We start from the raw sequence: 21274 nt of genomic DNA, 5'->3' as shown, positions 1-21274 counted from the left end.
CCCATGTGAAGGCCCAAGGCACTCACACTGAGTTCAGGAGCTGGCAGTGCCTCTGCTGTATCTCTGACAACAGGAACAGCTCAGCCCTGGGGCTTAGTAATGGTTACACACGCAGGGCTCCTGCACAGAGAGGAGTGCTGGGGTGAAGCTGGCTGAGCCACAGTGCTCCAGGCACAGCAGGCAACTGCCCTCTGGTGAGCGCGGCAAAAGCCCTCCACAGTGCCCTTTGCACAGTCTTCTCTTAGGATGTGAGGGAAGAAGATGCAGCTTTGGTCTTGGCTGGGTGCTGGCACTGGGAAACAAGACATGAGGGTTTGGAGAGAGACACCAAAGCTGCAGCCTCACCAGAGCTGGGTGGCTGCATGAGCCCCATGTTGCAGAGTCCAGAGTGGTATGGCAGAACAGGGGATATGCTGCAAATGCAGCCCACTGCCTGGCACAGCCATCCTGCAGCTCCTGCCTGGGAGCAGCAGTTGTAATCCAGCACCAGCCCGCTCTGTGCCGGCCACCGGGATTTCTCACAACTCACGCTGCCACCTCCCGGCTGTGACAAACATGCTCCTTCACTGTGACACGTCTTGCAGCCCGACAGACTCCCCAGGCCAAGCCAAGGCTCAGAGGATCCCCTTCCCTGGGTGACAGCCTTGCAGTTTGGAAAGGGAAGACCTTGTCCAGAGCTCACAAATCCAGACGCATGAATTACATATGTTACACACGGTGTCAGTGTCTGAAGGTCAAGTTGCTTTTATTGGGTTGCTGTGTGTACTGACTGTGCTGCAGCTGCCCCCTCAGAGCAAGGAGGGGAGGAGAATTCAGTACCTGCATCCTGCTGAAGCCATAACCTCATTGCCCAGATGTCAGTCCTTCCTCAGCTACATTCCAAAGCAGATTCCACTCCTCTCAGCTGGTGCAGACTGAGGATAGTGGGAATTGTCATAGTGGTCGTCCATGTACTCCCTGTAGCACAGGGTTCTTCTCCGATGATGTGGCCAGCCACAGAAAGGAGATATCTCATGAACTCTGCCGTGGAGTTGTCAGAGGATGCAAATCGGTGCTGAGAACATAATCAGGACATACCTCCCCAGAGACAGCCAGCATGCTGAGCTAAGATGATGGTATGGGAGGGTCCGAGTTGCTCTGGACATCACACGGATGAAGAATGGAGAGAGCTGATGTGCTTGAGGAGCTTAAGCAGCACAGTACCCAGCAGCTACACTCTGGAGGGTGGGGATGCAGGGATGGTGATTCTGGAAAAGAGATGGCAGCTCTGGAGATGACATCTACATCCAACAACCCTCTTCCATTAACCCTCACTTCCATCTCTCTGCACTTCTGTCCAAGCTAGGGCAAACCCTTATGCTTTTCACTCAGGTCCAAGTCTAATTTCCCCACCAGTGGCCATTCCCTCAACCTAACTAGATCCCACACCCCCTTTGAACTATGACAGCTTTGCTCCCTTTCTGCTGTCAGAGGCTGTGCTGCCTGCTCCTTGACCCCTTTTCCCAAAGGACCATCCTTGTGCTAGGCTCTCCAGTGCCTCAGGCCAGCCATCCATGCACAGGACCCTGCTCCAGAGCTGTATGAGGGTCTCAGGTCCACAGACAGGCTGTACTGTTACCACCTCTGCTCTGTGGCACAGGACAAGCCAAGAGGGGGCAGAGACTTTGGGAGTGGATTCTTTGTTTTGCACAGGCAGCCTTGGCACTGATAGGCAGGGATTCAGCTAACCCACATGGTCTAGAAAACGGGCTGTGCTTCAGCCTGACATGTTAAGGAGCACAGATACACTCTGCTACCTTTGGGAGGCACTGGGGGGTAAAGCAATGACCCTGGGCTGGGCAGTGAGCACCACCTCCCCACGACTGGCTTCGATCATGATGTTCTGCAGTGTGTTTTCCAGCAGCAGCTCCACGAGGTTCCCAACAGCTGGCTGCCTAGAAGGACATAAGCACAGCAGAGGACAGCTATCAGAAAGCAGATAAGGCAGGTTGCTTGCTGTGACTCCTGCCAGGAATCATCAGGCACAACAGTGGAGCACACACTGTTTCCTACATGCTGAGACCAATGAACCAAAGACTTGAACAATGGGCTGCTGACCCTTGTCCCAGAACTGTCACCAGCTGGTGTCAGGCCCTGACCTTAGACAAAGCTTGGTGACTACAGTTTTACTGGTTTCGCCCTCCAAGCTGTGCTGTAGCTGCTATTAGTGAATAATGCTTGAAGCTTGTAGCAGTGTACAAAGGAGCAGCCACAGCAAACAAAAGGTGGTGAAATACTGCCGTGAAAATAAAAGGTAAGGTAAGCACATACTGCACCCCAATGTCTAATATGGCTTAGAGTGCCTGAGAGTAGACATCATTCACTACCAGCCTCCTGGCACTGCCCACAGCTCAACCCCAGACACAACAAACCATCTCTCCCCACAGCCACATTTGGGAGAGGGTGGCTAGGTGGGCTAGCATTGATTTCCACCCAGACAACACATAATACACCCGCAGAAATGCTGCAGGGCTGGAGAAGAAATGGATTTCTGGCCAGGCAGTGTGCTGCCATGGCTCTCTTGACTGTGCAGCTCTTGGCTTTTACGTGTGAGCTCTTCCTCACCTACTTATTATCTCCTTTACCCTCAACTGCTTATGGTGAAAAGTCTCGCTAGACTCCAGCAAATCACTGGGAGAGGCTTCCTGCCTCATTTTTCTCCCCTCTCCATCCTTCTCATGGTCAAGATCTGTGGAAACAGAGACCCTGGAGGGGATCGTGGAGCCCTGTCTACTGTCCTGGAGTTCTGCTGATTTTGCAGAGTGGAACTGGGTGAAATATGGAATAGGCTCATCTTCGATTTTTCTCACTGACTTCTGGAAGTGGCCATTCTCCAAGAGGCTTCTAGGAAGAGGAAAATAAAGGATAAGTTTCAGCAAATTGACTATCTGCATGACCCAGAGGATTATTACAAGACACCACAAGGCAGAGGAAATCACTGGCTGATGTCAGTGCTTAGTCTGTACCTTCTTGCTTTCTGGGCCTAAGGGAAGCAGCATAAGGGCTTGAGCCAGTGAAACTACCTCTGTTTCCCATGTGCTGGTTCTTTGAACAGCTCACAAATCAAATAGGTGTACCCCAATGCAGCCTGTTTCTAAGATCACAGTAGGTGGAGTTCCTTGGTTCCTGGGAACTCTGGAAAGATGGGCTCAGCCCCTGGCTGGGGAGGAAGCCCCTGCCTTGGCTGTCACTCCAAGATCTGAGCTTATAGTCCCCAAGACAGCTTTTAGCAGGGGGATACCCCATTCTGGCAACAAGAGTGCACAGATTCCTTCAGGGTTAACAGAGGGTTGACCATGCTGCAATCATTCTCTGGAAGACAGGGGCTCCAGACCAGGTGAGGGTGAAGGAGCACACACCTGATGACACCTGCGAGTATGTCAGTCACCACCTCCAGCTCTTTTTTAGAAGCAGCAGCCAGGGCCAGCCGTTCGCGCTCCGTGTCTGTCCTATTTCTGTGCCCACTCCCATCCACCAGTTTGCTGTCTGAGGGCTTGGCGCTGTAAGGGCTGAGAAAGGAGGAGTTGTTCCATCAGTGGCAGCACTACAGAACCAAATTCTCAAAGACCAGCACCCTGCTAGCACTGCAGCAGCATGTCAGGCAAGCAGTGCAGGCAAGCAAGGGAGGGATGGGAGCTGTTGTATTTCTGACAGGAGCAGGGATGCTGTCATGAAAGAGGAACACTGAGCTCTGACAGTTGAGGTGGGGAGAGAAACAGGTCATGTCAGCTAATGCTGGGGAAAGCAAGACACCTCTTACTTAATACTGAGGCACAGAGGAGCAGAGCAGAGCACCAAGTTCAGTGCATATCAGAGCATGGGGCAGCCCTGGCTCAGATGAAGCAGCCAATCCAAAAAACTCTATCTCTTACCGCGACAAGAAGTATCTGGGAAAATCCAAGGCAAAGTTGCTGAGAAAGTCCTCAATAGCAAAGGACCTGGCTGACACATCAAGGTGTAAGGACAAGGGCGTGGGAGGCTCTGGTTTGACCCACACCTGGCTGGCATCTTTGTCCGATGGCAGCCTCCTCTCAGTGTATCCAGGTGGCTGACTGGGTGGAGGCTGGCTTTTAATAGGGGGTAATGTCTGTTGGAGAGAAAGAAATGGCAGGCATATCATTGGTCCTTTGGCCACAAGTAGGCTGGTCTAGGTTTGAGCACGGGCATGAGAGCTGAAAGCCCAGCAAGCAGAGCCACCAGATCCTGGGTGTCAAAATGATCTTAGCACCGCAGTACTGATAACAGGCAGGAGCAGCCGTAATGGAAGTCAGGTCTGTTCCCTTCTCACTGACCAGCGTGCCAGCCCCAAATGTCAACAGGGTTTCAGGGTCTCTCTAAGGAACTTGGGGCTGTTGTTCTCCAATCCACCACTGTGGAAGCTCTTGTAAGCACACTGGCAGTGCTGCAGGAGAAGCAAAGTACATAGATGGAATCCGTGGGGAAACTGTCCTCCCCCAGACCTGAAGGGAAACCAGGAACTGACCCCAGTCACACTACATGGGCCAACTTGGGGTTGCATTAACAGCAGTCAGATTGGGGGAAGCTCCTTAGAGCACTAGCCAGGATGCCTGGGCCAGAAGAACACCACAGAGATCTGGAGAAGTCCTCAGGCATCACAGGACTTCAATGATCATTGAGACATGGCCGTCCTGCCTCTCGGAATGAGGCTAGGGGCCTGCACTGCTCCTTACACAGACACAAGCAGGCTCCAAATTATCACTAGGGCTTAAAACCCTAGAGGACTAAAAGAAAATGTTTGTTACCTTTCTGTAGCTCATCCAGTGAATGCTTTGACTTGCATCACTGATCACACCAAACAGCACAGAGAAAACAGTCCAAGCTAGAGTGGCCCTGAGCCGATTCCTTCACACAGAACAGTGCAAGACATGCAAAGGTGCTCATGGGGTCTCAGGAGCACTGCTACAGCCTCACTGCAGTGACATTCCTGAGATAACAAGCTGCATCTCCTTGTTGCCTCAGTCCTCTCAGATCCAGCCTCCCCTCAGCTCCCCTAAATCTTTCCACATCTTGGGTTAGCTTTGAGCCCTGCCATTCCCACAGCACATCCTGCTGATGGCTATAGGCACTGCTGGCTCTTCCTTGGGGCCCAGGTAGCTCTGCAGAGCACTCACTGGGACCTTGTTTCACACCTTCCCACCACTGCTGGAAAAGCTGTCTTACAGCAGTGCATACAGTTGTGCACTTGAGTGGAAACTGATGAACCAGGCAAACTGAACGTTAAAGCTTTCTGTGTATTTGAACCAAGGCAGTTCCTGTCTGCAGCTTCTCCTGAGGAACAGAGCACAGCTCTTCTTGAGGTGGCTGCACCATGTTCTGCCAGGGTCCTGCTGCTTTCTGCTGTGGCACACATTGCATTGTGGCCCCAAAATGCAACCAGTACAGACACCAATTGCCCTGTCTGTGTGCATTTTTTCTGCTTGTTTGAAACCTTTCCCCCTTTCTCCAGTCATGGGTGCACATTAGATGCCAATTTCAGTTCCCATTCACCTCAGCTGGAAAGTTACTGGCCAGAGAACACAGCCAGACAGTGTGATTCTTCTGCCTCCTCCAAACAGTCTGTCTCCCAAAGCCTTGAAGCTACAAATCCTGCTGTGCTCTCTGTCCAGACTCCCACACTGTGATATCCAACATTTGCCTCTTTTCTAAAGCAGTCAGTTTGATTCTACCACGAGTGAGACAAGCTTGACTTACCTTGTATTTCCTCATCACAGGTGAGGATTTTGAAAGACATTCTGTTTCAGCAGAATCTGATAACCTCTGAAAAATAAAATATTAAATTAAAAAAAAGGGAAGAAGAATTACCACGTGGGGAAGATATAGAGAAGAACAAAAGCTTATGATCTTTTTTAAACTTTGTGCCAGCTGAGAGTCAATGATCTCATCCTCCATTCTTCACTCAGACCACATTCTTACTGCTAGCCACACATTTCTCTCCAGTGTTTATTCATGGTTAAAAATCCAACCATTGGTTCCAGAGCCACTGGCTTTGTTTTTCCAAAGGCTTCTCATGCACTTCCAAATTTCAGATGGTCACTAGTAATTTCAGAGTTTGTAAGATGATTCTTGGCTAGAAAACAAGATCTCATTTTCCTCTAACCACAGATCAGCTTTGAGGTCTTTAACAAATCAGTCTCATGTCCTCTTAACAACTGCCTAGGTTTTCCTAAAGAATGTTTCTTGTCAACACTGGCTGCTGTTTTTTAAGCCCAGCTAATCTGGTGCAAGGTTTTGAGAGCACTTACCACTGAGGGAGATGTTAGCTTCTTCTTGGTGTCAAGGTCCTTCTCTGTGATGGTGAATTCCACAGCCTGCCGTTCCTTCTCCTTTTCCCACTTGTGCAGGTCCCTCTCATACTGAACCAGGGACTCCTGGATGTACACCTAGGAAACAAACCATAACTGAAGGGAGCAGGGCTAGAAAAGAGCTGCAAACAACAGTCCATGGCGCAAGTCCATGTCTGTTTGTCTCCTTCAGAAGGTCCCAGGAAGAAACCCACTTTCTTTCCATGTATTCCAGTGGCAGGAAGAGGAAAAAACAGTGGTATTTTAAGTCTGAGACAGAGAAGATACACTCTCTTGCCAAAAAAGAACCTGGGAAATGTTGAGGAGAACGTTACTGTTGGTCTGTGCCCCCAGTAATATTAAAGCAGCAAGACTTGTTTTTTTACAGATATCAAGTCTTTGGCATCCACTGAAAGCCATTCCCATTCAAACCATCACTTCTAGCAGCTGGGCTCCCCTCACAAATCCATACATTGCACAATTACACTTCATCTAGTGAGCCACACAGTCACAAAGATGCTCAAACCATCAGGAAGGATGAAGCTAGGTGTCTTCAGGAGTGAGAAGTGTGTGAGGATTCTTTCAGCTGGAAGCAGCAGGCAGCTGACTGCTGGGGTCAGCCATTTGGGAACCACAATAACATGCCCAGGCCATGGTAATACACAGACACCTCTTGGGTCTCACCTCACACACCAGATTTACTCTGCAGAAGTAGGGATTCCTTGTAGGTTGCAGTGTGATGAAGCAAGGGATACTCTCTCCAGGCTGCACAACTCCTGAATTCGGAGCAATCTCCAACACCTGGGTGAAGGGCAGGAGGAGAAGAAAAAAATTAAATAAAAAAAGAAAAAAACCCAGAGGAGCTATTTCACTGTCCTGGGACCTTCCTGTGTGCTTTCTCTTCGCCTGGAACACACCTCTCCTCAGAGGTAGGTGGCATGAGAGAGATGCAGTTGATACATTCTAACAACAAACACGGCTTTTGCTGGCGGACAGAGTCCTGAGGTTTGTTATCACATTTTGTAGTTCCAGCTTCATATAACCTCACCAAAGACTTTGGATTTCCCTTCTGAATTCCTGTTGTTCCATCTGTCCTAAACATTGCCTTCACTTTTCCTTTCATCGCCTAGTAGAAAGCCAATTCCCTAGAACTGAGTGTCTTATTGAAAATGGAGCTGTAAGGTCCTTTCATGGCACAGTAAGATGGGCAGGAAGGCTGTAGATCAAAGAGGAACTCACCATTTCTTTAGCATTTATCTGCCAGTTAAACACCACTGCCTTGCTCTTCAAGATATTGTTGAGAAAGACAAGTCGACCAGCTTTGGTGCAGTCTGGGATATTTCCAAGGCAAATCCTGCTATGGGACAAGGTGGCTGCCTGCAGAAAGCAAGGAGAAATCAGAAGGAATGGCAGGGAAGGAAGATGGGACCTAACCATACAGTCATCTCTAAGTCATACTCATCTCTAAGTCCAGCAATTCACAGATAATATCAGGTATCTTTAGGAACTTGAGGGAGTGTAACAATTCTCTCAATTTTGCTCTGGTTACAGTGGCATTACATCAGAAGGCCAGCTGGATTGCAGTGGGATTGAGTGAGCAATGAATAAGACATAATGCTGGTGCTGGACAGGAGAGGATCTCAGGAGCACAGAGGACCAGTAACATCCCAATTCTCTGTGCAGCACTTGCAATCCAGGCCTTTTCCTGCTTCAGCTTAGAAACATGAGGTGTGTGCTTGTGCAAAATCCCTATCAAATCTGGCTGTGAGTTTTAGGAAATCAATCCCTAATACACCTTGCCACTAGTATGCTACTAGTTTGTCCTGTTCTCCAGGCACAATGCAATCTCTAATTAAGTACAGTTATCATTAGAGAAAGAAACTTCATTTCAGACAACAGAGCCTTGCAGAATGCCATCTTCATTGTCAGACTGAGGCAGTTTTCAATCATCTTCTCTTTGCTGTTCTCAGGAATGTAATTGCCCTGCTGGAAGCAGAAGAGCAGGTGGAGCTGTGGCTGGCTCCAAGGAAGACATGCTAATGTCACTCAGGTTGAATCCTTTACCTGCCAGGAGAAAGCCTCTGCTGCTGTGTAATGCTCATTCGCTGTGCTTGGATCTGTGGGTGAGTTTAACAGATTGTCCAGGCTGGCAGGCCAGCTCCAGCCAGGCCAGCCAAGCTCCTGCTGAGCCAGCAGCAGGTCAGACAAGTGCATTCCTCTGCATGTGCCTGAATAGGTGTCCATCCTGCAGTCAGCATTCAGGCTGTGAATCACCTGAGTTTGGCTGGGAAATGGTGGCAGCCAAGCCCTGACAGAGCACGGCAGGGGTATAATGGTCTTTTTGAGAATGATTTAGGAAAGAAAATGGTGTTGTAGCTGCACAGAAGAAAGGCAGCTGTGATGGGAGGTAACTTCTAAGAAAAAATTACATGAACAAACACAAACCCTTTTTTGTTCTAATGGTTATGGAAGTGACAAGCTGGAAAGAAGACACCTTTCAGCATCCATGAGTTAAGCTCTAGATCACCTGCTGGAAGGGAAATGTCTTGCTCTGTCTCATGGCAAATGAACTCTCCTGCAACACAGACTACTGCAAGATGGGGCCACTTGTATATTTCAGTCTCTCACACATTTCTGGACTGATCATATCTCTCATATCCCACACTTGGACTTACCTGCCCAGGCACAGTTAGCCTGGCAGAACCTGGAATGACTGCAGAAGAAAAAAAATTTCTGGATGTGGCAGCCTCTTCTACATAATTTGGATTGTAGCCTACTCCCTGGAAAGTAATCTGGGTCGAGTCACCCTCCAGGATCTGGATGACAACATCAACCTGCCTCAGACAAGATAAAAGTTTTAAGTCCAGAGTCATATTTGGGAGAGATGTGCAACAAGCTAGCATACTTGCTAATGGACTGGTCTAAATACACTCTATGCATGGATAAAGACAAATCCAGTCTCTTTCGCTCTTTCAGGCGTTGGCCTTTCCTGCTAGCCCAGGAAAGCTGGTTAAGTAGTCAACTAGCCAGTTACAGTATGAGATGGACAGAGTCTTGGAGCAAAGGTTGGAGTTTTAAAGTTAAATTTATTTATTTATCCATGCATTCACCACAGACTGAAGCAACAAGTAGTGCAAGAGCTCTGGCCTTGCCTGCCTGCTGCAGCCCAGGACAGAGGTCTTTGAGAAGGCTGTTTTCAGAAGTTTGCAGCAGCAGACACTGCAGTGATAGAAAACACTGACTTCAGTCTCTTCGGTGGGAATTTTTGGAGGCCAACAATGAACCATAAATCTGAACAGATACTACTGATATCCCCAGGTACTGTTCGCTACTTGAAAAATAAATACTGGGATCACTCTGGTTGTGGAAGATATCTCTTCTTGGGAAGAAAAAACGTATGAGACAAATTTATCTGCTCCATTTCCAGACCAGACCAGCCACTCATTTGCTGTCATGACTCTGCTGCTTGGAAGCATAGAGCTCAAATCAGCTGTAGCATTACATTACAACCACCTGTAAGAAACCTAAAGAATTTTAGGTCAACAGCAGAATCTGTTTCTTTTAGTCATGAGGAGGCTCTTACCGTGTATGTTTTAGCTTCCAGTGGTGAGAAGATCCACCCAATGTGCCCTGATTCACCAGGGGGGATTTCTCCTCTAGGAGTTAGGCAGGCAAATACAGGATGCTGAAAATTCTCCTCCTGTGTCTTCATAAGGTTGTCCAGCTGAACCTCAAATGTCACGGGCATGGAGCCACCATTGTAGAGTTTATAAATCTGAAGTGAAGTCAGAAAGAGCAGTGCTTTTTATACCAGGTACAAGTTAAACTAGTTAATGCTTCCCCAGGGGGCGCTGATAAGCATTAATACTTAATTAATCAGCTTATCTCCTAAGAATGAGAAGACCTTATAGTGTCAAGATTTAACACCACGGCTCTGATAGGCAGCTGTGCTGAAGGTTTATCACCACACATGTACATTGATAAGCAAAGTGCCTCTCCAAATGGTGTCTTGTCAATTCACACTGGGGGAAATTCATACAGATTAGCTAAAGGGATCATTGTAAAGCGGAATACGTAAAATGCAAAAAAACTTCTATTAAAGTGCTCTTAATTCAATTCAGACTTGTTCATTTCCCAAGTAAATTAGGCAGAACATAATCAAAGCTGCCTTTTTGCTGAATAAGCGTTTAAGGAAGTAAAATTAATTTCCTAAAAATCTAATTAGGGTTTATTTCCAGAGTACTCGGAGCAGCTAGGCAAGTTTTCACTCAGATACAATGCAAGAGAATAATTGAACAGCCCAACACACCTCATAAGCATCCTGATTACAGAGTGAACACCTAATCTTGTCAAACTGCAGATGGTGAGAAGTACTTTCCCAGCAGCTATTTGCAAACTCTGCCTAGAGCTATTCTCAGAGTTCTCCTGTGACGCTTCACTACAGAGGCCATTCCATTTTCTGAGAATTGCCTCAGACACTGCCTGTCCTTGGGACACAGCAGTGTAGCTCCTTCCCTACACTTGCTGCTGGCTTTGGCTCCAGGATGCTCACCTGTGTGGGAGGGTGGGAGCGTCCCACAGCGACGGGTGCAAAGACATGCTTGGTGGATGCAAAATGAACGTAGCGCTGGTCGTGCTCCACTGTCACACCACTGAAGGTCAGCTACAGTGGAAAGAAAGGCAGTCACTTCCTCACAGGGCCTTGGTCCCATCACTAACATCTGCACAAGGACTCTGAAGTACTTTGCAAATGGAAGGCCACACAGTTACAAACTTTAATTGGTAATACCAGGATAGCGTGTCCTAAGACAAAAATCAAGGAGATGGAGAACCTGCTCCAGATTTTCTCTGAAAGGTTCTCTTCTTTTATCAGAAAGACTTTTCTCTCTGCTATGCTAGGCATCAGCATCAGTGCTTCTCTGTACAAGTGTATGGTGGAAATTGTCCATGAATGAAAGTGTCTGGACTGCACATAGGAGAATGTGCAGCCGTCACAGCCAAATACTTTGGAAAGAGAGGATTTAGGTAAGTAATGGCCTCCTCTTGTAAAGGATCATCTGCATGTACTCTAGAGTGCTCCAAGAATGTGTCTAGCAGCCCAAAAGCTAGAAGCAAGTCCAAAAGCAAGACGATTCCAGCTGAACTAAGTGACCAAGTGATGATCAACAGTATCCTGTTGGCAAAGCAGCCACCAGGCACTCCAAGCAAAGTGGAGAGATTACAGAGCTATTTCACAGAAAGATTTTGCATTCACATAGGCTCCTGCATGTTGAGAAAACCACAATCATGCTGAAGATGCACTGATGATGCACTGTTTTCTGCAGGATCACTCCAAAGTACCCCTGAGCTGTCTGCTTTGGGGTAGAGGCTGCAAAGCAGTCACTTAGCAATGTCTCTGCATGGGCCAACGGGAGCCAAGTTGCTGCAATTCACAGTAATTAAGCCTGAAGCATGGCTATTTTTCAAACAGATGTGTAAAAGACAGAATATTTGCAAAGATAGACACCTGCAGGAGATACTGTGTCAGCCACTTTAAAAAGAGCAGAGAATGACAACTCCTTTTAAAAAACTCATTTCAGTTCAGATCTATAAACAAAATGCAGAGTGAAAAAGAACTAGAAATACAAGGTTAGCAAGGTCCCACATGGGATCTTTTCAAAGCACTACATGAGTATTCAGCCTCCTGAGAACCACAGCTTGCCAGATGAAGTGAAAGTAGGAGAAAGACAAAAGCTTTGCTTTTAAACTTCAAAAGAAAAAGGGATAGGAACCTCCCTGTGCTTTGGGAGTGAAAGATCTATTTATATGACTTTGATCAAAAATCCACCTTGTATTCCAACAGACCAGAACTGCTCAGGAAAAACTGTCATCAGTTTCCATTTGACACAGAATATGACATTTAGAGGATTATCAGTTAAAGAGAGACAAATGGAGAGAAGTGAAGACTTGCTGCAATCAACTGTCCTTCTAGAGTGCATAGACTTCATCCCGCAGTGAAGACTTAAGATCATAAGAGGGATGCCAGGGGATGCCAGATTCCCCAGGGAGGAAAGCTGCCTGGAGAACACAAGCTGCCGGTGATAACACCTCACAATACCAAACTAGCAGCTATGAAGTGAAGTGCAAACACTTGCACTTTATAAAATCTGTGTGCTCAGGGATTCTCCTTGGGATCCAGCCCTTCTCTCCAGGGAGTTCTGTGAACCAGCCTACCTCAGCCTGCAACACATGAGCTGGCTGGGCTTTTCCTACTAAAACTGCTGGGGGCTGCAAATTCTGCCCGGCCAAACAATCTCAGAGCTCTGAGAACAAGCAGTCTTACAGGTGAAGAGGCAAAGGACAATCTGTGAAAGCATTAGGCAGTGGGAGGCCTTGTTTCCCTGCCGCACAAGGAATTGGAAACACAGAAGTGCTACAGATGTCTCCTTCTACAGCCAGAAAAAATTACCAATGGGACATCAGTTTGGGTTATTCAGAGTACCTATAAATCATCAGAGGACTAAAAATTGGCCACTGAATGGGGAAGGAATAACAGAAAAGAAGCTTCTCCTGAAAATTAAGTTAGGGAAACAGAGAAACAGGAGGTCAGAATCTATCCATGTAGGTAAAGTCATCACAGAAGTGATTTTAAACCCAAAGGAAAAACAGGCATTGGTTTGCAGGTGGCTAAACACACAGCTCTGAAGCCAAATAATTTGGAATTTGACAGAGTAACCAAGCAATACCCCACCCCAATGGGCTCCTCGTCTGTTTATTGCTTTTGGAAATTTCCAAAGCTTAACTTTTGGGGTGACACTACAGCATTTGCTTAAGGTTAGCATATGCTTAAGGTTAGCATATGCTCTGTACATTTCACCAGAATCACAGGTGAGAGTTTGCTCAGCCCTGGAATGGGAGCATATTTAGGGCAGTTTATGCCTCAGGAGCTGGAAACTCTGTGCACTTCATGCCATGACTGCAAGGAAAGCAGGCACACAGCTCAGTCCCTCAGCTGCCCTCCTTGCACAAGAAGTATTTCCCATTCCTACTTTCTGATATCAGCAGTTTAGTACTGACACTGCATCTCTGCAGGCTGCAACCACCTGCACTGCTCCATGTCTCTGCACTGGCTTCTACAGCTCCTATTGCCAGAGCTCAAAGGCACCAAGGCATCTTTTCATCCCCAGGGTATCCCACGCTTTTCTAGCCCTTTCTGCAGGGACAGCAAGACAGAGGGTGGTGGCCTCTGGTGGCCACCAAAGCCACTGGCCATATGGCAAGAGAGGATGTGTGCCCTATAGGCTGCTGGTGCTCCAAAGCCTCTTCCCTCACTGGCCAACTCTTCCCCACAGTCACTCTCAGGATTGTGCCAGGCAGGCAGAGCACAGGGAGCCTGTCCAAGGGCTTTGAGGGAAGGCACAGTTAAGCCACTGTTTGAACAGCTTGGTCAAAGGGTTGGATTTTCAGCTGACAACAGTCCTGAAAGAAAAGAAAAATAAAAGAGATATGTGAACACAATGGTCTCATAGGAAACTTCAGAGACAGACAGGAAGGCTCAGCCGGGCATGAGCGGTGCCTGGCAGAGCACAAGGTGACTTTGACTCTAACTGACAGTTTGAGAGAGGGGGAGAGAGAGAAATTAGTTCTAAGCCTGAGGAGATGCTCAGGGAAAACACACCAAAGATCAGCTCTGGGATGCTTTAGAAAGCAGTCGAGCAGGAAGAATGAGTAAGAATCTCCTCTATCATTGGTAGGAGAAATAAGTGGGTGGACAAAGGCTGCAGCCAACCAGGAACCCAGGGACTATCTTCTGGGCTTGGGGAAGGAGCTCACCCTGTAACCCCAGAGGTGGAGGATGCTCTGCCACCCTGTGCATTCCCAAACTACCATCACAGAAGATGATGGTGGCGTATTTGGAGAAAAGCATATTCCAGGGGGGGTTGTAGAGTATGGAAAGTTGATGAGATGGAGAGATTCAGGAAAGCTGCATAAGAGAGAAGCAGGATGGGCTGCAGATTTGAACTCCAGGAACAGCATGGAACAACTCACAGTGAGGCAGATGAAATGAGGAGACGCATGAACAGGAATCCTGATCATAAGTTACATCAGAGTGTGGAAAACATGCAGGGACTGAAAAACATGGAAAGGCGGTTTTGGACTTGGAGTTGTCTTGAAGGAAGAAGCAATTCTGCACTAACACCATTAATAAAATACAAAGGTTAATAATAAATAAATAAATAATAGTGCTCTTGATGAAGAATCCAGCAGATGCAACATCCAAGGGCCATTCTGCCAGTGCACTGCCCACATCACTCTGTGCTGGAATCACAAGTTTGTCAGAACATTGTTTTTATGTCTCTGCGTGATCCTCTCTTACTGCCTGGCTAGTGCAAATTCCAGGGGAAGGACACAGCCCCCTGTACACTGTGCAGATTCTGGGGAAAACACTTATTAATTCAGTTCCTACCTGCTGTGATTCAGCAAATGGAAGGAAGGGACACCTGCTATCTTACCAGAATCTCACGGCCATGGGAAATCTTCAGCAGGACAGGGAGGCGATCATTGCCAATGAAATCATGTCTAGCAGTGAAAGAGGAGAGAGAGGAAAACAGTAGAAATCAACCTTGTGCCCAGAATAATAGAGTCAGAGTCACACAGAACATTAGAGACAATTCACTTCCCAGCTAAAGAGTCACTGCTGCGTAAGGGCTGCGGGGAGGTGGGGGAACCCAGCGGTGTTTGGGTGGGAATAAGTGATACAATGTTGATTTTAGTCATACACCTATTCAGGCACCCAAGTTTTTAGGCCAACAAAATGCCAAAACTTCTCAGATATGGTCTGCTTTGAAAGGGGAAGCATTCGGCTTTCTTCATACCTTCTACAGGCAGGCAAGGGCTAGCAGTTCTAGCTGATGACAAAAAAAAAAAAAAAATCATTACATAATCAAAAGTGCAGCATGTGCAGCTGCCATCATTCATCTCCTCAACTGTCAGGTCAAGGCAGGGTCCCCAGCATGTCACACTAAATGCCTTTTGCTCTGCAGTGTTAAAGGACATTAAAACATTCTCCTGAGGAAGACCAGCTCTGTGGGGTCCAGAAACTGGACATGTTCAGGAACTTTTTATTGCCCAGCCTCTGCTGAGAAATATATGATGAGGAAGGAAAATCTGGCATGGAAACTCAGGAGACTGATGGCATATGTTGTTCTGGCACACAGCATGAGGCTCTGAAGAACAGGTGCTTGTCATCACCTGTGTGAGAGCTGGACAGATTCCTCCTGCCCTGGAAGAAGTGTTCCTGACTTGGGGGAAACACTGAAGAGCTTGTTATCCTGAATTCTCATCTGGTGCAGCTCCTGGGGGGTAAAGTCAACATCTTCTGCCCAGCGCTCTATGTCCATCTTCTGATCAGAAGGAAACAAGAAGGCCCTAGGGAACCAATCAGCTGGTCAGCAACGAGGATATGCAACTTCCCCAGGGCTGTGGTCACATATTCAATCCAAATGGGCTTAGCCCACCTGGTGGCCACATCACATTTCATCAGATCTCATCTGGATCTCCCTGATTGCTTACCCAGCTAGACTCATCAACAGACCTCAGCTGCAGCTGTACCTACAAAACCCACCCTATTAACCTGCAAATTTCTTACAGCCCTTTGAGCACTTCCAGACCCCAAAAAAGAAGGCTGAGCTCCAGTGAGCACTGCTTACCAGTCCACAGGTACCACACCCTTGTTCTCCAGCAGAAGCATCACACAGGTAGGCTGTGAGTCTACTGGGGCAGACCCAAAGTCAAAATCCAGCAGGAGAGGGGTATACACTGGAGGGATCAAGCATGTGCTGGTCACAGGAGAGAAAGAAGATATTAAACTGAAACAGGAGGAAGGGTCATCAGGGCATGACAGGGGAAAGGTCATTCCACACTGGCTGTCCTCCTTATAATTCTTGTCTGATCTTATGTTCTTGACCCTTTTGAGAGAAAGGACACTGGACATAAGGCAGACCTGATTTTCTTTTCAAAATCTTTTATGTATGTCTAATGAAAGTGAGTGACATAAGAGAGTCCTGCTTAGCCTGAAGTCTCTCTTTAGCTCCTCAGTATAAGGAAGTCACTGATGTACTGGAGCAGGCCCAATGGAGGGCCACTAAAATGGCTGAGAGCTGGAGCCAAGCTGGATGGGGCTCTGAGCAACTTGGTCTAGTGGAAGGCATCCCTGCCCATGGCAGAAGGGTTGGAATTAGATGATCTTTAAGGTCTCTTCCAATCCAAACCATTCTGTGATTACAAGGATGGACAAAAGGACCTGGACTTGTTCAGCCTTATGAAGCAATGGGTCAGGGATGGCAACTGCACAAGTTGCAATACAAGATATTCTGATGAGATACTAAGGAAAGGGTTTTCACCATGGAAATGGTTAAACAGGAGCTCAGACAAGCTGTGGTTTCTCCATTTTCAGACATATTCAGCACTGAATATTCAGATATTTAGAACTGAATAAGGTCTGGGGCAACCTGATCTATATGTCCCTGCTTTGCTACATCAGAGACTTTTGGAGGTTATTGCAATTAAATTATTCTCTGTTTCTGTGGCTCCTTTCAAGGGAGCTTAAGCAGAAAAGTGGAAGTGAGCAACTGCCTGCAGCAGTTAGGATGGAAAAACAGGGTGCCAGGCAGCAAGGAGCTACAACACATGCCAATAAGCCACAGCATCTCTGTCTGGCTCATGCAAGGGACTCAAAGATCCACTGAGCCATTTCCTCATCTCACCTGTGCCTTGTGGGGACTTTGTAGGTGAGCTCGCCAGGAGTTGGGTCTCTCTCCAAGTATTCATTCAGTGTGTCCAAGGAGAAGAGCTTCCAGATGTGCATCTTGCTGTTACGCCTGGCAGTCCCTGTTGTACAAGCGTCTGTGATGCGCAAAGTTGGGTAGACGCCTGTTGCTACAACGCGGCACAGGAACTCCTCCTTCTCTTTTACATTTGCAAGACCTGCAGCTTGGGGGAGAAAGAAACACCAAAAAGTAGTCATGTGCCATTAAGGGGCTGCTGCCTGGGTCATTTTGACTGCAGCAAAGAGGAAGGAGGCCCTACCAAGAACAATGAAAGAATGGGCATTGTACATAGTCTTTTGTTTGGCAGCTTCTCAAAACCCCTAAACCACTGACTTCTAGTTGTACCTTGACTTCTGCATTTAGACATCATCAGAAGACTATGAATGTAATCCTTTTCAACAGTGTATTTACACAATTTAGTTTTGCACTATGTGAGAAAAACATGTTTTGATTTAAACCTACAGTCTAAACATTTTATGAAGTGCCCCTTGTTTTCACACTGAAAAATCATAAACAGTTACTTATATCTTGTGTTCCCCTTTCATTCAAATGACATTACATTTTTCACCTCCTTGTCTTGCCAGTCTCTTCTTTTACAAACACTGTCCCCCATCTCTGAACACCCCAAAACATCCATCTCACCTTTGGGTGCACAAATATCATATCTGATTTTCCAGGTGTATTGCAGCCGACGGGCTGGTCTTACTTTTATTCTCACAGAAGCTTTTGATCTTGCAGGAATTGTTCCTCTGGAATGTTCCAGCTCTAGAGCTGTAGGATACAAGAGGTGGTATGAGCTCTTGGCATTACTGTCTCTTACACCACACATATTGTGGCACACAGATCACTAAGTCTACCAGCACTCTAGCCACTGCCACCCCTTGCCTAATAGTTAGGATTAGCTTCAAGTGCTGAATTTGGGATTCCCAGACTACAACTGTAGGCAGCTTACTGGGACTACCCAGATTGCCTCTGGCCAGCAAAGAGCAGGGAACTTCCCAACTGGAGGTCCTCTAGGTAGGCAACTAAGAGCTGGCAACATTTCTTCTGGTAAGGTCCTTTATTTAACTTCCTCCTCTGCTGGGAAATTGTATCTTATTTCAAGGTCCAGATTGGTCTAACTTCAATTGTCAGACTCTGGATTATGCTTTTTCCAGCAAGACAGAAAAGTCACGTCCTGCACAAAGGGGCAGACAACTTAAGGTTTGAGAGAATCAGTGCAAGCCAACCAGCAACCAGTCCAACCTCCAGGTTAATTCTAGATTGGTTTTGGAGAAAAGAGGGAAAAACTAAGGTCCTGTCCCATGTTAATTCCTTTACAGTACCCAGTAGATCGCTGCGGACCTCCTCAGGGTCATGGGGCCCTGTGAAGAGTTGCTCCACACTGAGGATGTAATTCAGAGTACAGATCCCATCATTTAGCAGTACAATGCTGTAGCTTTTTTGATCACCAACTAGAACATTTCCAAGGTCCAGATAGTCCTTGTGTGCCTGGAATACAAACCCACCATGCTGAGGTCACTTTAACATGTCAAACATAGTGGTTGAGTGTAGCCACCACTTATCTCACCACATGCTGATCCCTTGGCACATGCCAAGTACAGTGCAGTGCAAAGGACTCCCTGCTTTGTGTAGGACCTGGCATGCCCTGGGAGATAGAATTGTTGAGGTTAAAAAAGACCTCTAAGATCACTGAGTCCAACCATTGACACTGTCAATGCCACTACTAAACCATGTCCCTGAATACACGTCTTTTAAATACTTCCAAGAATGACTCAACCACTTAATTGGGCAGCGCATTCCAATGAGTGACAACCCCTTTCCTGAAGAAATTTTTCTAAGCATCCAATCTAAACCTCCCCTGATGCAATTTAAAGTGATTTACTCTTGCCTTATTGCTTATTACTCAGGTGAAAAGACCAACACCCACTTTGCTACAAACACCTTTAAGGTAGTTGGAGCACAATAAAATGTGGAACAGGTCTGTGAGGGACTCAATCCCTCCTCCAAATGCATTCTCCTACTGTTTTTAGGCTGTTTGCTGGGTAGGATGTAGCATATTCAGGGCTGTGAGAACACTAGCTGGCCAGCTGCACTTGGGTCAAGGCTGAGAGGTTTTTGCTGGCCCTTTTGTGACTGCTTAAAGAGTGCCCCTCACTTTTGGCTAGTTGTGCACTCACATACAATTTATAATGACTACATACCTTGAAGAAATTATCACCCATCAATCAACATGATTGACATTGGGCAGTGACTTTCAAAGTATTATTTTATTTACCTCTGGTTTGTTAAGAAACCTGACTAAAAATGAAAGTGGCCGCACAGACCTGCAGATAACAGGAGGAGAGCCACATGGAGGTGTACTGGCTATACCACTTTAAAAGGTCCACTACACTTTGAAATCAGACTAACAGCAAAACAAATGGAGAAGGAGAACAGACAGAATGAGAGGAGAGAACCATGATTCCCAAGGAGCCAAATGGATTGCTTGGTTGAGTCTGGAACAGAGCAATCCCAGAGGATTTGTTAAGGTTGTATTTGAACTGGCAGGACATTTACAACATGTTGCCATTAGGCCACTAGAATGAGTACTGTCATTTAAACTGAAAACAGTGTCTGGGAATTTTGCTGTGAATCTGTATTGGCTGCTTCCAGTACAGGGAAAAGAGAAAGTCCAAGACCCCCATCCCACCCTGGTCCCCCCCCCCCCCTAGTACTCAGTGCGCCCCTGTTCCTTACCCTAATGGTGCCCACTGCCCCTTCTCCAACGACCCGTAAGACATAATGGGCATCTGTGGGAAACTCTGGGCTTTCCCACTTCACAAACACCACAGCTCGCAGCACATACTTGGTTTCCTTGTCAGGACTAAAAGTCCATGCCTGAGCCTGCAATCACAAGAGAGAAGAGTGCCCACAGGAGCTCCAGTCCAGAAATAAACCCAAACACCTCAACAATTGCATTTAGTCCTCTCCTCCACTGTAGCTAACCTAGTTCTTTACAGACACACCACCTCCATCTGCATCAAAAATTCACACTGGGAATGAACATCCAGAGATTCAAAGCCAGGCTGAGGTTGTGTTGTAGAGAACAAACCACAACTTTGGTAGAATTTGAACTTACCATAGCTTCATAGGGCTGGAGGATCCCTGTATTGGGGCTGACAGACAGGACCTTCCTGTCTGATTGACGGATCCTCCATGTGAAAACCATGGGTAGCCTCGTGCAGTTTTTAATGGTGTACATTCGTGTAGAGGAGGTCCCTATCTGGAGAGGCTTGAAGTAGAAAATTCCATCACCTTCTAAGAGCAAACGAAGGGACTGCCCACAACTCTGGAGAACAATCTCCTGTGGAATTAAGAGAAAAAGTAACAGCCATTAGCTAGAAGTTTCAGCTGCCTCTGGAGGAACCTTACAAAGATGTTGCTCCTTCCAAGAGAAAAGCAAGAAAAATTTGGATCTTAATAAGGAGAGGAAGGGCTTTAGGCCATGCTGTCAATTTAGACCCTTAGCATAATACAGTGTATTCCAAGAGATATAAATGTAAGGAACAAGGGGTACAGGATGTTTGGCACCACAAAGGCCTTTTTTCTGCAATGTTGACTCCATATTAAATTTTTTAAATATTCTTTCATTCCTATTTCCAAAGAGAAAAATCTAAACTAACCATTAGGAGATGTAATAAGCATCCCAGTGCAAGTCACTGTGGAAAGGGAAGACTACAAAACTTTGCTCACCATTGTCCACTTCCCTCTCCTTACCTTAGTGTATGCAGGATAAGAGTTGAGCTCCAAAGACAGGACATGCTGCTGCAAGACTGTTGTAACTGGGTGAGTGTAGAGAAGGAAAATCTGGTGGCCTCCTGGAATGACATGTCCTAAGCTGGGCTTGACCAAAACAGAGGGACATTCTTCAGTGTAGTTCACACTGAAGGTTATCAAAGAGGTGCTCGTGTTGGACAACAGCACGCTGCAGTAGGTATCAGTGTCACATACTGCAGGAGGAAAAGTCTGGTGGAGACAAACAAAAAGGGTTGCTTTCATTGGGTTTAAAAACCAGCTTAAAAAAAAAGTTTTCACTACATTAAATTCCAGGTTCCGATAAGCACTATCTTGAATCTATGGAGA

At 46.8% G+C, this 21274-nt stretch overlaps 1 protein-coding gene across 5 annotated transcripts in view; it reads right to left on the bottom strand.

The window, feature by feature from the left end:
* Nucleotides 1-612: 612 nt before the first annotated feature.
* CFAP65 (cilia and flagella associated protein 65) overlaps nt 613-21274 on the bottom strand; it is a 31515-nt gene continuing 10853 nt past the window's right edge. The window contains exons 12-32 of one of the 5 annotated variants that reach the window (XM_064718890.1): nt 20909-21157; nt 20271-20495; nt 19889-20035; nt 18475-18640; nt 17792-17920; nt 17087-17312; nt 16031-16159; nt 15573-15749; nt 14834-14900; nt 10894-11004; nt 9925-10116; nt 9017-9175; nt 7581-7718; nt 7026-7142; nt 6303-6440; nt 5752-5817; nt 3912-4126; nt 3399-3548; nt 2605-2883; nt 1797-1934; nt 613-1247 (exon numbers count right to left, since the gene is read on the bottom strand). In XM_064718890.1, coding sequence (XP_064574960.1) covers nt 1211-1247; nt 1797-1934; nt 2605-2883; nt 3399-3548; nt 3912-4126; nt 5752-5817; nt 6303-6440; nt 7026-7142; nt 7581-7718; nt 9017-9175; nt 9925-10116; nt 10894-11004; nt 14834-14900; nt 15573-15749; nt 16031-16159; nt 17087-17312; nt 17792-17920; nt 18475-18640; nt 19889-20035; nt 20271-20495; nt 20909-21157 — 3255 coding nt within the window. In that variant the 3' untranslated portion in view covers nt 613-1210. The remainder of the gene's footprint in view (nt 1248-1796; nt 1935-2604; nt 2884-3398; nt 3549-3911; nt 4127-5751; nt 5818-6302; nt 6441-7025; nt 7143-7580; nt 7719-9016; nt 9176-9924; nt 10117-10893; nt 11005-14833; nt 14901-15572; nt 15750-16030; nt 16160-17086; nt 17313-17791; nt 17921-18474; nt 18641-19888; nt 20036-20270; nt 20496-20908; nt 21158-21274) is intronic. The other 4 variants (XM_064718889.1, XM_064718892.1, XM_064718891.1 and 1 more) reach the window with 4 other exon arrangements.

This window comes from Zonotrichia leucophrys, chromosome 7 (genome assembly GCF_028769735.1).
Source record: "Zonotrichia leucophrys gambelii isolate GWCS_2022_RI chromosome 7, RI_Zleu_2.0, whole genome shotgun sequence".
Classification (NCBI taxonomy): Eukaryota; Metazoa; Chordata; class Aves; order Passeriformes; family Passerellidae; genus Zonotrichia; species Zonotrichia leucophrys.
This window is presented reverse-complemented; position numbering and strand designations above follow the sequence as displayed.